The sequence below is a fragment of the Cajanus cajan genome, chromosome 6 (genome assembly GCF_000230855.2).
Source record: "Cajanus cajan strain Asha chromosome 6, NIPB_CcT2T_4, whole genome shotgun sequence".
In the NCBI taxonomy this organism is placed as follows: Eukaryota; Viridiplantae; Streptophyta; class Magnoliopsida; order Fabales; family Fabaceae; genus Cajanus; species Cajanus cajan.
Window position 1 is genome coordinate 1,603,688 of NC_138522.1, and position 16,030 is coordinate 1,619,717.

A 16,030-nucleotide genomic window follows, 5' to 3' on the forward strand; every position below is an offset into this window, starting at 1 on the left:
ATCTTATATATATCCTCACCATGAAACGGGGCTTAAGGTAGTGAATATAATATTTTGTAAGGTAAAGATGAAAAGAAAGTGATGGATTATGAGAAATTATTTAATTAATAGTTGTGAAAAGTTAGGTAAAAATGGTTGTAAGTTGTAATCGGAGTGGATGGGCAGTTAAGAAAAGGGAAAAGAATCTATTTAAAGCATGGAGAGTTGGCATGGTGAAGCCGTAGGCAGAGAAATAGGATCTCAAGACAATCCCAAGCCGCAAAACCGAGAGTTGAAAGAAAAGCCACCCTCCCTTCCTCTCTCATGGCACTGATCTTCTCTTCCTGCAGCTTCCAATGGGAGAGCCAAGATCTGCATCACCACCACCACCGCCACCACCGCCACTCCCCATCTCCCTCGTCCAACCCTCCCGCAGGAAGCGCCAGAAGCCTAAAATGGTTCGCATGTTCCGCTCCGTCTTCCGCTCCCTCCCCATCATAACCCCCTCCTGCAGGTTCCCCGCCATCCCCGCCACCGAAGGCCACCAACACCACCACCACCAGAAGAGCCTCAACAGCGTCAACAGCGGCGCCAAGGTCTCCGGCACCCTGTTCGGGCGGCGCAAGGGCCGCGTGAGCCTCTCGGTGCAGGAGAACCCCAAGTGCCTCCCCTCCATGGTGGTGGAGCTCTCCATGCAGACGAGCGCGCTGCAGAAGGAGATAGCGAACGGCATGGTGAGGATTGCGCTTGAGTGCGAGAAGCGAGCGGATAAGGACAAGACGAAGATCGCGGACGAACCCCTCTGGACCATGTATTGCAATGGCAAGAAGTGCGGGTACGGCGTTAGAAGAGAGGCCACCGAGGAGGATTTGTATCTGATGGAGCTTCTTAAAGCTGTCTCCATGGGCGCCGGCATGCTTCCTTTGAGAGCTGACGTCGTCGACGACGCCGGAGAGGTTGCCTACATGCGAGCCCCTTACGAGCACGTTGTTGGCTCCAGGGATTCTGAGACTCTCTACATGTTGAGTCCAGACCAGGTCACTAGTGGCCCCGACATTACTATATTTTTTGTCAGGATTTAATTAAGGATAATTAATATTGCTTTTCTTTTTCTTTTTCTTTTATGAGGTGGTGGTGATTTAATATCTGTACATGTATGAGTTAGGATTCATCATTCATGCAACCCCGGCCCGGATCCATGTATTAGGCCAGTAGTCCACGTACGTTGTTAATTAATTCTATGTATGTACTCTACACTCATGCATTAGCATTCATGTTATATGTATATTCCCTCTTCCTTAATTACGTGCATCATTAATGTTTAGGTTAGGTTTGTTTGTCATCTTCCTTACGTATGGAGAGAAAGCTTTTTGGTAGAGTGCACGTGAAATTTTACGAGGTTTTAAATTTCACTTCAAAAGGAAATTAGCTTACGCTGGTATATACGAGGTGAATTTAATGAGTTCAAAATTCGCCTTTGGTTGCTTTACGATTACGACAGAAATGAAAGAGAGATATATATCCAGGGGGAAATCGGAAGATATACGATCATGCAAGGTATCAAGCAACTCATTCTCACGTGAGGAAATAACTTCGATCTTCAGCCACCCTTGAAACTTAGATCGATATAGATTAAATGGTAATTAACAAGACTTTTCGTTTACCATATTTGTTAAGATGTATATCATTTTTCTATGAGTAGACATTTATAAAAATAAACTCACATTTTTAGTCATTACTTTTAATTTAGGTTCTGTTAAGAAAATTTGAGCTTTTAGAGAAATTTTATGAGTCGTGTTATAATATATTTCATCATATTTATTTAATTATTTTAAAATTTTGAATTAAATTTTTTTTAATTAAGTTTTAATAATAAAATAATTTTAAGATCTTATTTAGTGATAATTCATTTCATCATTAGCTTATAACATATATAATTTATATCAATTAAATCTAAAAAATTGATTTTAAGAAAATTCTTTTGCAGTGACAATGATAACAAATATTTTAAATTATTTAATAAGCATTAATTGGATGTAATTTTTTTTAATATAATTTAATATTTTAATAAGATATTAAATTTTTTTAGTGTTTTTTAATATTTTTAATTTATAAAAACAAGTCAATACTTTAATATCAAATTAATATTTACTAATTAATATTAATTGACATAAATGTTAACAACTTATGCCCTTTAATTAAAATATTAATAGTTCATATCTTTACTTTGTTATAGAATAAAATATATTAAGAGGAAAATATCCACCTTATATATACTTACTCCTATTAAAATTAATGCAAAAAAAATAATTGATTTCATATTTTAAAATTTATTAAAATATATTATGAGTATAGAAAAAAAAATTTAATATATGTATAAAATAATCAAAAATGAAATATTTTTAATGTGAATAAAATATATTAATCTTTAAATAATGCACAATTTTATCACCATCACTTTTATCAAAAATAATTTTTTTACAAATTATACTATTTTTATAAAATTCAGTCGGTATATATTCATTCTAATGTCATTTTTATTTTAAATTCAAAGAAAAATCAAACTAATTTTTCCATAATTTTTTAAATGAGTAACAAATTTTCAATTAATCTAACATATATACTGTTTTAGGTAATCTGACTGACACGGGAATAAGAACTCTGGTGTAAATCGTTTTACCAAACGGCTGAGGAAAGTGCTCCCATGCTCTTGACTGATATGTAGTTTGCTAGCTTCACATTAGTATGCGTTTAATCAATCGTATCCACCTAGTACTTACTTATATAATTTGCTACGTTACTTATCATCTAGTTAGGCATTAATTAATTTCATTTTATTTGTACGAATTGGATGATTGGTTTATTTGAAAAACCTTTTGATCAAATACCACTGCACACAGTGTGTTACACGAAATGCTTGAATGCATGCCGTCTCATTTTTTAATCATTGCACAACGTAAATTTAATAATTAAATTATTACATTTTCGTCTTTTAATTCGGCCCATAATTTTAGTATCGATTCTAATTAAAGTTATAACATTGACTATCTTATTAATTATAAGTATTTGATACAATATAATTTAATAAATATTTATATTAAATATATTTTTACTTATTTTTAATCTCTTTTATCATTTTTTAGTGTAAAAATAAAGACTAATAATATAATTTAGATATTACTAAATAATAATCTAGTAACAGCATAATTAAAAGTTTTTTCATTCATCCCAACTAGAAAGATAGAACTGAATTTAGTGACATTATAAATTATTATAGCAATAAGATAAATTTTTGTGCTAACTTTAATGTAAGTTTCATCCATACATCAACTAATTTGATAGCTGTCAATCTTGCAAAGGCTTCTAAATGTTATACTAATATTAAGGATTTTGCATACATTCCAAAATTGTATCTTCTTTTTTATTGTTAATGAATTTAGTTAAGGTTCAACTCTTAAAAAAAAAAACTAAAATGGTCATCTTAAAAAAAGACTAAAATTAAAAATTAAAATTACATTAGAAGAATAAAAATGTGATTTTGACTTAATAGTTAATAATATTTTTTATCGGTCAATATTAAAATAACGGTAATAAATTTAAAAAAGATATGTATATATAACCTCAACTCTAACATTATTATTGAATCGAACTTTATGGTATAAAATCATGTACGAGAATGAATAATCACCACGTGATGTAATGGCAAAGGATAATTTTCTATGAGAAATCACATTGATGAAGAATAAATATAAAATAAAGAAGTTATTTTTCATCTTTCACTTCAAAAATTAAAGAATCTATATCCCCATTAACATCTTTCAAAAAATTGATCATAATAACGCCGAACATGGAAACCCAATCTCCAAAATCTTCATTGTCGATTTGTCGTGTCCACCGCTCCTTCGTGAATGACTCGTGTCATTTATTCCCCCTGATTAACATGGCCTATTTGAACAGAGCTCTACTTTTTTTTTTTTTTTTTTTTTTTGTTGAAGGTTAATTTATTTAAAAATATTAGTAGTTCACGAGTTTCCTGGCAGTGGCACCGCTCTACTCTGCTGAAAACAAAAGTTTCGAAGAAGCACCTGATTGAGAGATAAGAAATGGCTCTGGCATCGGCGTTGAGCATCTCAGTGCGTTTCCCACAGCAGCGGTGGCCCACTCTCTCGAAGCCCACCAAAGCAACTATTTCCTTTCCCACTGCCTCCGCTCTCTCCTCCTTAAAGCAACTCAGCGTGGGCCAAGACTTACCCGCCAACTACGACCATTGGATTCCCAAGCCCAACCCCGAGCTTCGCAGGAGATGCGGCATTTTGCTCCATCCGACGTCGTTTCGCGGCCCCTACGGCATCGGCGATCTCGGCGACGATGCCTTCCGCTTCATCGACTGGCTCCACCACGCCGGTTGCTCCGCCTGGCAGGTTCTTCCTCTCGTCCCTCCCGGCAGAAAGGCCAACGAAGAAGGATCGCCTTACTCTGGCCAGGTTAGGTTAGCTTAGGTTTCACTTCGTTTTCGCTCACTTCTTTTGATGCAATGCAACCCTTCTTTTTCACATTTTCCTTTTCAGGACGCCAATTGTGGAAACACGCTCTTGATCTCTCTTCAAGGCCTTGTTGAGGATGGATTGCTGGAGAAACACGAGCTTCCCCAACCAATGTGACTCAGCCACGTGGTTTTCACTTTTCACTTCTCACTTTTCACTTTTACTTCTCTGTCTTATGTTTAAACGAATGCAGTGATGCAGAGCGCGTGAATTTTTCACTCGTTGCTGATCTTAAGGATCCTTTGATAACTAAGGTAAGGTGTTTGTTTACAATTGTATCGTTCTTAGAACTAGTCTCGACACAAGCTTAGATGAGTTTTTTTCAGCGCTTCAATGAGGAAAATGCTATTTATGTTCTCTAGAGAAGCTCATTTAAGCTTGTATCCATACTCTAGTACGCACCTCTACTACTTTTTTTTTCTTCATTTTTTGTGACTCTTCCTTTGTTGCATAGCCGTTACTCTATTTTCTTTACATCGTTGGATTTTTCAGATCCTTTTGTGTGTCTGGATTTTTATATTATTTTTCTTCTTGTTGAAATTCTCTGTGCAGGCTGCAGAGAGGCTCATTTCAAGTGAAGGGGAACTCAAAACACAGCTTGAGAATTTTCGCAAGGACCCAAATATATCGAGTGAGACACTCATTTTGTTGCAATTCTAATTTTGTATGTACGGATACCTGTTAAATTCAGTGCTTTGCCTTTGAAATAATAATAATTGCGTAGACGATTGTTTTATAATTTATACTACTTTCATGTACGGTACGGTAAGCTCGTGTGCATATTTTTCCTTGTTCTTTTGCCTTCTTTCTTCCCACGGTTTTGACTTTTGAGGGATTTGATCCTCCTGTTTTGTGATACTTCCTCTCTTAGTATACCTCATTTATTGAAAAGATATTCAACTGGAAAAATAAATAAAATCTGGAAGCTTGTTGTCATGGGAAATTCCAATTAAACACAATTCAACATCTATAAATTCTACTTGATTCCTGTTCCATGCTTATGCCGAGATAATCAATTTAAGCTAGAAGCAAGTAAATATATGAATACTTATGTATGTTTCTTATGGATTCTTGCATGGTGGAGACGGCTTAGGGATTTTAAGATTATGTGTCGCAGAAATTGGAAGAAAAGAAAAATTAGGATTTATGGCAGTAATAACTAAAGTGCTGAAGGGACAGAGGTCTTGAACATTGAGAAATTTCTTATGTGTTTTTTTTCTGAAGAGTATGTGAGGATACATTCTTCTATCTGAACATTACCTACATTATTTTTTTTCAATTTTATTAGAGGATTTTCTTTCTTTTGAAAGCTTGTAATATCTTCTCACTGTTGTAGGTTGGCTTGAAGATGCAGCCTATTTTGCTGCTATTGACGACAGTTACAACACAATCAGCTGGTACAATTGGCCTGAACCTTTAAGAAATCGCCATCTTGTAGCTCTAGAAGATATTTACCAACAAAAGAGAGATTTTGTAAGAACACCATAAATCTTTATAGTTCAAATTATCATTAACGTTTTCTTGTTGTATGTCTACTTATAGCCAAAAGGGGTTTTGATGAGTCATTTATACTTCACATGCAGATAAATGTATTTATTGCCCAACAGTTCTTATTCCAAAGGCAGTGGCACAAAGTTCGCAGCTATGCACAGAGTAGGGGAATCAGCATAATGGGAGACATGCCAATATATGTTGGTTATCATAGTGCAGATGTTTGGGCAAATAAGAAACAGTTTTTACTGGTTCGTAGTCCCTAAAGAATGTGTCTGAAGTCTGATCTTAACCTTTTTTTTTTTTGAGCACGTTGTACCTTTTGATAAAAAAAAATAATCCCCGTTTATCTGGCAGAACAAGAAGGGCTTTCCTCTTTTAGTTAGTGGTGTTCCTCCTGATGCATTCAGCGAAACTGGTCAGCTATGGGGCAGGTTTGAAGTTAATCCCATGATCAGTCTTTTATAATAAATCTAAGTTTTCCATGTTCTTTAATCAATTTTTGTTCTGATTCCAACATATAATGTTCTTTCACTTTTCCTAAAGATATATGCTTATTTTGTGATTATGATCAGCAAGACATTTCCCTTGATTTGTGTCATTTAGTTCCTTTCATCGTTCATTTTAACCATTGTGTATGACAATATATCCCACCTGATTAGACAGGACCTAACTCAAACCCAGAGCTAGCTCAAGAGTAGAGGATAGCCTAGGCCCTATATCGAGTATTTTGGTCATATTTCCTGTTGGTGTAGGACATTTTAACAATTTCTAGACCCTTTCTCAGCATTTTTTTCCTTGGTATTTTTTCTTTTTCTTTATGGCAATAATTGTTAGCATGCTATACTATGGTACTTTTAGTACGTTTCCTGTTCTATTTAACTTATTGATTTCTCATATTTAATATTTTCAAATTTTAATGAAAAAGCCCCCTGTATGATTGGAAAGCAATGGAGAAAGATGGGTATTCATGGTGGATACGTCGCATACGACGTGCACAAAATTTATTTGATGAATTTAGGATTGACCACTTTAGAGGATTTGCTGGATATTGGGCTGTACCCTCTGGTAAGTCTACACTCTACACTAAACTTATTTCACCTTTTTGCTTGGTGTGATGTTATTGTAACGTGTTCTCGACAAATGTGCAGAAGCAAAAATAGCTATGCTTGGAAAGTGGAAGGTCAGATACTGTCATGTTGTTTTAATTTTGATCTGTTTGTTCAAACTAAAATCTGTTTCCTATCATTTAAATGATAGGTCGGACCTGGAATGTCCTTATTTGATGCCATTTTCAGAGCTGTTGGAAGGATTAATATTATAGCAGAAGACTTGGTATGCATTATTAAAGCAAACACTGAAATTGTTTTAACATCATTGCATAATTGGTTTCATTTATTCCTCACTCTTGCTGAGGCCAGCCCTTGTGAACTTTTGGGTTTGTTTTTTATGACAGGGAGTTATCACTGAGGATGTAGTCCAACTAAGAAGATCCATTGGAGCACCTGGAATGGCTGTTCTCCAGTTTGGTAATTATTAATTGCTAATTTTGTTTAGCATCCTTCAGTAGCTTACTCTAAGTAATTTGAAGCCAGAGTTCCTGAATATTTTCTTATCTATTTTACTTTATCCAGGGTTTGGAGGTGATGCTAATAACCCTCATTTGCCTCATAATCATGAGTGCAATCAAGTTGTCTATACAGGGACTCATGATAATGACACAGTAAGAATTTCTTCTGCCATACATCCTATATTGCATATCTATCTTTTTAGGAAGGATCTAGGTATGGTCTGCAGAAATCAGTCAAAGATTGTGACAGGAATCTGGTATCTATATTAGAAAGTGTGGAGAAGAACTTTCCGATTTACAAAATAGAACACACTATAGAACTTCGGGGGTCAGCACCTCCCAATGCCCAAAGGCTCCTATTATGTCACAAATTGACAAGATGCTGTCCCTCTCATCCCTTTTTCCTATTTATAGGCAACATGCCTTACTTTTCTAACCATCCCAGCCCCCTACTAACTCACTAATTATTCCACTAACTATGGCTAATCTGACTGTTGCCAGTGCTACCAAGGAGCACCCATGTCTTTTTTTTTGTGTGTGAAATGTTTTACCTAATGAAATAAATGCATGCGCCTGACATGTATAGTTTATGATATCTTCGTCATGTCTTAAAAAATATTTCCTGTCAACAATATAAATCTTGACAAGAATTGTATTTCTGCTACAGATTGAAGGTTGGTGGGAAGCTTTGAACCAAGTAGAGAAAGCCAATGTGAGTTCTATAGCCTATATATATAGCAGTGAAATACTGAAATGTATTTCTTAACCAAGTTGAACAAGAGTTCATTTCCTTCTTCATTTTGATATTTCAGGCTTTGAATTATCTTTCATTAAAAGGGGAAGATGACATTTCATGGGCACTAATCCAGAGAGTATTGGCTTCTGTTGCTCAAACAGCAATAATACCTATGCAAGATGTTCTTGGATTGGGTAGTTCTGCCAGGATGAATATTCCAGCTACTCAGGTAAAGTGTATATTGTACAATGCTTGTAGGTTGTTAAGGCAACATTTTGGTTTATTCAAAATTTATAACCTCTGGAGAAATATAGACCCCCCCTCCCCCCACCTTCTCACAAATTAAATAATTAAAATCATGACATTGTTTAATCTCTTGACCAATGCAGTTTGGGAACTGGGGTTGGAGAATTGCAAGTTCGGTGAGCTTTGATGGCCTGGAGAGAGAGGCAAACAGACTCAGGGAAATGCTTTTAATGTATGGCCGGCTTTGAATATGGAATTCCTTTTTGAGTGTAAAGTAGAAGAGTGGGTTTTGTAACGGCAACTTAAGTGGAAAATGCCATAGTATGCATGATGTTGATAAATAAAAGCTGGACGCCTTGTGTTGGTCAAGTAATGTGACAAAGTTGGATGTTTCAATGAAGATTTGTAAAAATAATAATGCCTAGGCTCTTACATTGTCTAATACTATAGAGTGTGTTTGTTTAAATAAGAAAAAAAAGACTAGTCATATCAATAACCATTTCATAGAAATGTATATTAAGAAAATATATCTCAAAGAATATTTGAATGTCACAATGTAAATGTATAGCACTGAGTTAAATCACTGGAATATTTTGCATGTGGTGATAACAGTCTGGGTGCATAGTAGAATCTGACTCAACAGCCAAACAGAGAAAAGGCAATTTTCAACTTGAGCTATTTATACACTCTTTTAACCTTAGAAGTGTGTTTTGATTTTGTGGTGGCTGCAGCCAGAATTGCATTCATCTTGGTCAAGACATTCTTGACCTAAATTTGGAATTTGGTTGTCAAAGAAAAATTACTTTCAGCTGATCCTTACTGTTTTGTTGGACATGAAGCAACCTGGGTTAGCTTTTGCTTCATCCAGAATTGATTTACTTTGGTGAATGCATTTTCTCTTACTTGTCCTCCCTTCTTGTCTATATATATTTTTTTATTGCATTTACTCTACAGGTCTCTCTGCTGGAAATTTATTTTCAGTATTGGATGGTTTTACAGTTCCCTAAACCTTTTTAATTCTGTATCCAATAGACATAAGTATTGAAGTTGGTTTGATATACATAGTCTTACTATTAAAATAAACAATTTGAATAGCAAATATCCACATTCTGTTCCAATGTTTCATGTTCTGCTGTATACATTTTGTTTCAGTATTTGGACAAATAATATACAAAAGAAATTTTCTTTCAAGTTTCATGTTATTATGTTTTATTTAATTTTATTGTTGTTTGAAATGATATAAACATCTCAACTGTTACAGAGTTTTTAGTATTATCAGTATTGGGTTAAGGTAAGATGCCTGCAAATATTAAATACTGATCCTATTGGGTTATTAGAATAATCAGTATTGGATTTTTTGTATTATCTTACTACTGTATGTAATGATGTCAAGATTTTCATTTGGCAATTGTTGGACATCTTCACCTATTGTAATTTGTAAATAGGTTCTTATTTTCTGCCTTCTGCATACATTATGAATAAGTTAGAATCTGAAATTGGATATAAAAGTCTTTGAAATATTAAAAGCCTATTTTATCACATACCGTTGTGATTGTGAAAATCTTAAATTCTAACAAGTGATTGTGAAACTCCACTTTTAAATCTTAAATTCTAACAAGTGATTGAACCTGGGACACAATCGGTTGTAAACTCAATTTTTTGTTAAACTTGTTCAAGATCAAGTGAACTCGACAAAAATCAGTGAGCTTTCAAGTTTGAATAAACCGAGTTCCTCAAACCATTGCCATACACTTGCTACTAGGGACACTTGTTCAAGTTAAGAATATTACATTTCATAGTCTAGCACTAGAGGGGTTTTGCTTATCACATCTGACTTGAGTCTCGTGACTTAGATGAAGAGAACACTTTCCACATTAATGAAGCGCGGGAACTCCGATCGGCCTTCATTAGAGAGGCAATCCCTCTTCACGACCAATCGGCCTTCATTAGAGAGGCAATCCCTCTTCACGACCAATCGACAAGAAAGAACATACACTGACCATCTTGATGGATTCGAGACCCATCCCATTCTCCTCTATGGATCACAGAACGAGGCAAGAAGCATGTAAGCCTACTATTAAGAATCTCATGTTGGGAAGGATTTCATCTCTCAATCCAAGACGACTGTCTTAGCGAGATCTGAGGTGGATATATAACAATTCAAACAAATTCTACAGCGTGAAAAGTAAAAGACATAATCACATAACAAGTCATCATTTACTTATTCCGTGTATTCATCCATTAGTTATTTAATGTTCAAGCAATTTATGGATATGGATTATCTCAACATGTACTTCCTTTTTTGTATTCTTTGTTTTTTTTCTTCTATGGATAAGTACATGCATCTATTGCCAACGTTATATATTACCAATACATTTCTATGTGAGTGCTTTTGTCTGCCCAACTTCTCTAATAAAGTAGTCCATCAGTTTAATTACCCAAATATCTTGATTTGTATTTACATAAAATAACTACAGTTTGGTGAATAAAGATTCTTGCAGTTTAAAAATAAATGCAGAAACTTAGAGTCATGATCCAATGTTTTATATCTAATGTTCTTCTCAACAGTGGATTTACATGTTTGAAATTATTAATTTTTTTATTGTCCAAAAATATTATTAGTATATTTCTCTTATAAATATAATTTTTTATAAAAAAATAATTTTAAGAATGATTTTTAAAATAGAATTATTAATATCAAATTATATCATCAGTCAATTAAAATTTACAGACACGAGTGGTGGAAGGTATTTTTATTTTCAATTATAAATTAAATTTTAAAATAATTTTTTAGAATTATTTAATATATATATTTAAATATTTAGTTATTGTAAATTTTAATTAAATATAATTTATAAATTATATTTATCCATTACAATTTAAAAAATAATAAAGGGATGCAAATCATGCGATGATGGTGACATAAAAGGAAGTGCCTAGAGAGAGAGAAAAAAAACCACAGTTATATGAGTGGGTTGTTTGGTTTGTACGAAGCTAAGTGACACCAAAGTCATTAGCCATGTCCTCTTCGGAAGCCGAAGCAGAGACGCAGACACCGCACAACCTGATCCCGTACCTCCCAGACGACGTGGCTTTGAACTGTCTAGCACGCATCCCACGCTCCCACCACCCCACGCTCTCCCTCGTTTCCAAACCCATCCGCACCCTTCTCTCTTCCCCTCTCTTATTCACCACTCGGACCATCCTCAACTGCAACCAACCCCTCCTCTACCTCACGCTGCGTACACGCGCCTCCACTCTCCAATGGTACACGCTCCACCGCACCCCCAACCCCCTCCTCTGCCCTCTCCCCCCCATCCCCACCCCCGCCGTCGGTTCCGCCTACGCCGTCCTCGGCCCCACCATCTACGTCCTCGGCGGTTCCATCAACGACGTCCCCTCCCACCACGTCTGGCTCCTCGACTGCCGCTTCCACCGCTGGCTCCCCGGCCCCCCCATGCGCGTCGCCCGCGAGTTCGCCGCCGCCGAGGTCCTCGACGGCCGGATCTACGTCCTCGGCGGCTGCGTCGCCGACACCTGGTCGCGCTCCGCCAACTGGGCCGAAGTCCTTGACCCCGCCGCCGCGCGATGGGAGCGCGTGCCCAGCCCCGCCGAGATGCGGGAGAAGTGGATGCACGCCAGCGCCGTCGTCGGCGACACCGTCTACGCCATGGCGGACCGTGGCGGCATCGCGTTCCGCCCTCGCATCGGCGCGTGGGAGAGCGTGGGGGGAGAATTGGATCTCGGGTGGCGGGGGAGGGCGTGCGTGGTGGAGGGGGTTTTGTACTGTTACGACTATCTGGGGAAAATCAAAGGGTTCGATGTGGGGCGCGGGGTGTGGGAGGAGCTGAAGGGGTTGGAGAAGGGTTTGCCGAGGTTTCTGTGTGGGGCTACCATGGCTGATTTGGGTGGGAAATTGTGTGTGGTTTGGGAGTGCCAAGGGAGTAGTGGGAAAGAAATTGAGATTTGGTGTGCCGAGATTGGGGTGAAGAAGAATCCTGATGGGGAATTGTTGGGTCAACTTGGTTGGTTCGGGAAGGTTCTTTCTCTTCCCAAAGGCTCCTCCATTGTTCACTGTTCTTCTGTTGCTGTGTGACCTTCCTCATCAGTAAATTGATGCAGTAAGCATTCCTTCATTTACATTAAAAAAAGTGGCATGTCATTTACTGCTCCCATGTCTGTATGTGGATTGTGGAATTGTGAATAAATAAACTGGAGCTGCTGAAATAGTCGTGCTGCTGCATGTAAGTTTAACAAGCTTCTCCATGATGCGTCCTTGTGTTTGTGATATGAAAATTTGTACATTGAATCTGAGTAAGCAATACTCTCTTGTTACATAACATGACATTCATTTGTCAGTTATTCGGATAATCGTAAGAAATGTATATTTATACCTGTTTATTGATTCATTTCTAAATAAAATATTGCCTGTCATATTTGTATCTATAGACATATTTTCTTGCACATAATTGGGGCAAATAGATTTGAGACCTATGGATAATAGCTATGGGGAAAAAAACAAGAATAGAGTAGTATTTCTGTATCATTTTTGTAATTCTTCCAATGCTTAATTTAGTACTGCTGCTTCTTCCTTTTGCATGGTTATCATTAATGTCATTCTCACCCAGGATTGACTTAATGGAGAATATGGTTGTTATAACTATTTGTGATATTGTTGCCTTGCCCACTGTACTCGTAGACGTTTCACAACCAAAGAAAGGCAAAGGGAAGAAGGATGTTTTTTCTTTAGGTCACCACTAATTATGTGCAACTTAATGATGCTTGCATTATTCCTTTTCAAAACAAAAAGATACAGTAATAGGCTTGTAATCTAACCCGTCTCCATGGGTACCCGCCCGAACTCGTCCCGATTTGGACGGGAAAACTTGTGTTTATCGGGTTCGGGTTTTCCCCGATTGATAAAATCGGGGTTGGGGATGGGGATGGGGATGTTAATACCCAGCCCACCCCGCCCCCGCCTCCGCCTCGGTTAATAATATAATTAAAAAATTATTTATATGTATATATATAAACCAAAATTAGAAATATTTATATGTAAAAATTTATATTATTTTTTTTTCTTTTATTTTTTAAAATTGCTCATATTTATTTAAAAGAAAAAAGAAAAAAATAGGAGCGGGGTGAGGATGGAGACCTAGGTTTTACTCCCGACAAATATCAGATACGGTTTAAATTTACAGGGATTTACAGGGCGGCGCCCTGCTCCGTTGCCATGCCTATACAGCACATTGCCATGCCCTAATTATAATTATAGTTTGAAGAGATAAATATGCACAACTAAAACATGCTTGTGTCGAAGATTTAGCAAACACGTTTAACAGCCCATCTTCACCCAAAAGAAAGCCTTTGATCTGTTCTAGCGCTTGAGAAATACATACGCACAGATAAGTATCGATGATGCAAAATCTAGATACGAGTTTAGCTCTCGGGAATTTAGTTAGTCAAAAGAAAAATAGAATGAGCTTCAGAAAGAGGGGTGGGTCAGAAAGTGGCAGACCTCCATTGCAATAGCAGTTGGAGATAAATCTGACAGTTTTGCTGCCACTTCTGTATAAAAGAACACAACCCAATAATAGTTGTTATCTTGAATGCTGTTGATGAATGAAAAGTACTCTTTAGAGCTTCACAAAAATCTAAAAACTAATGCTGTAATGCAATGAATTTTTTACTGTTATGAAATTTTAAAAAAAAATTACAAAAATAAACCCCAATTTAATTACAGAACTGAACTCATTGTACATAGTCGGAATTCGGTTACCAGCACAGGGCCCCTCTCCCACCCAATTTTCTTTGTCGGAACCCCTAGAATCCAAAATCCGTGATGGTGTGTTTGGATGAAAAATAATACAAATTTAAAGAATTTAAAATTTTTAGTATTTAAATTATTTTGATTTTAATTTCTATCATTCTTAAAATATTTTGTTTGGATAAGTCAATTCAATTTTTTTAAAATTTTAAATTGTTAATTTAGATATGATAATTTGATTCTATTATGATAAATTGATTTTAAAAATATATTTATATGTTGAGATTTTTAAATAAAATTTTATAAAAATAAATATTAGCTAATTTTTAAATATTTAATAATTTAAAAAATTAATATTAGATAATATTTAATAATTTTTAAAGTATTTTTAAATATTCAATAATTAAAAATATGAAGAAATAAGATAAAATATATAAGTAAAATAAGGAAAAAATGAGGAATTTAAATTTTTACTTTTTTGGAAGAATTTGAAATTCTACTATTTTAAAGAATTTCACAAATGCTTGGATTTTAAATTCTTTATAAATTCTCTATTTGAAATTCTTCAAACAAATGAATTACTTCATTTAAATTACTCATCCAAACACACTATGAAGGTTTTTACTTCTTTTTTTCGTTTAAATGTTTTCTGTTTTATATATATAAAATATAAATATTTTAATTAAATAATATAAATAATTTGACTTAGATAAAAAATAGTTATGTATTTTTTTATATTATTTGTATAAGTTAAATATTAGAAGATGAAAAATAATATTTTAATAAGATAAATATAAATGATAAATAATATTATTATGTTTATAAAATTTATATTTTTATGTAAATTTTTATAAGTTAGAAGATGAAAATTTATATTTTTATATAAATTTTAATAAGTTAAAAGATGAAAAATATTATTGTTATAAGTTAAATAAAAATGAAAATAGTTTTATGTTTATATAATTGATTTTTTAATATAATTGATGAAATTTAATAAGTTAGTTAATATTAAATATATTTGTTTATTAAAAATTAAAATTGTTTTTAATTTAAAATGTATACTGAATGAAAATATTTGAGGAATTGTTTTTACTTTTTTTTTGTCTGTTGCATGTTTTTTGTTATATATATTTAAATTAAATAATATAAATAGTTTAAATAAAAAAAATAGTTATGTATTTTTTTTATATTATTTGTATAAGTTAAATATTAGAAGATGAAAAATAATATTTTAATATGATAAATATAAATGATAAATAATATTTTTATGTTTATAAAATTTATATTTTTATGTAAATTTTTATAAGTTAAAAAATGAAAATTTATATTTTTATGTAATAGGATGTTGTTCTTATTTTTAGCTCATCTCTCCATGATGTCCTCTAACATGGTAACAATAGGCTTTGCTCTTGCCTTAACAATAACTGAGTTAAAACATTCACTCATATTGTTAACCAACATATCACATTTTGGATTTGATTTGAACCTTGACTTACTCCAATACCTGGAAGTTTTAAAATATATACAATTATTTGAATTAAGGCATAAAATTCAAACATACATAGCATACCTAGGGGAAATTTTAATTAAATGTTTGAATGCCTTAAGATTCACTTTTTTTATTTCTTGCATTTCTATTTCCCATGCTTGAGGATATGTGGTTGTAGTTACTTTTTACATCAAATCCTTTAAAAAAT

General features: G+C 34.5%; 3 protein-coding genes across 3 annotated transcripts; all 3 read left to right on the forward strand.

Moving 5' to 3' along the window:
* The first annotated feature begins 212 nt into the window (after nt 1-212).
* Nucleotides 213-1,281, forward strand: LOC109797882 (protein MIZU-KUSSEI 1). Its single transcript, XM_020358036.3, has one exon. It carries the CDS (start codon nt 336-338, stop codon nt 1,059-1,061), a length of 726 nt encoding a protein of 241 aa, XP_020213625.1. The 5' UTR covers nt 213-335; the 3' UTR covers nt 1,062-1,281.
* A 2,541-nt stretch (nt 1,282-3,822) lies between these two features.
* DPE1 (disproportionating enzyme) lies at nt 3,823-9,008 on the forward strand. Its single transcript, XM_020357122.3, has 15 exons — nt 3,823-4,463; nt 4,548-4,636; nt 4,717-4,777; nt 5,076-5,154; nt 5,860-5,996; nt 6,107-6,265; nt 6,372-6,448; nt 6,943-7,082; nt 7,166-7,197; nt 7,275-7,349; nt 7,471-7,543; nt 7,649-7,737; nt 8,252-8,296; nt 8,397-8,549; nt 8,710-9,008. Exons 1-15 carry the CDS (start codon nt 4,083-4,085, stop codon nt 8,812-8,814), a joined length of 1,695 nt encoding a protein of 564 aa, XP_020212711.1. The 5' UTR covers nt 3,823-4,082; the 3' UTR covers nt 8,815-9,008.
* A 2,462-nt stretch (nt 9,009-11,470) lies between these two features.
* LOC109795957 (F-box/kelch-repeat protein SKIP6) lies at nt 11,471-13,000 on the forward strand. The gene has a single exon (XM_083076483.1). It carries the CDS (start codon nt 11,586-11,588, stop codon nt 12,660-12,662), a length of 1,077 nt encoding a protein of 358 aa, XP_082932609.1. The 5' UTR covers nt 11,471-11,585; the 3' UTR covers nt 12,663-13,000.
* The last annotated feature ends 3,030 nt before the right edge of the window (nt 13,001-16,030 follow it).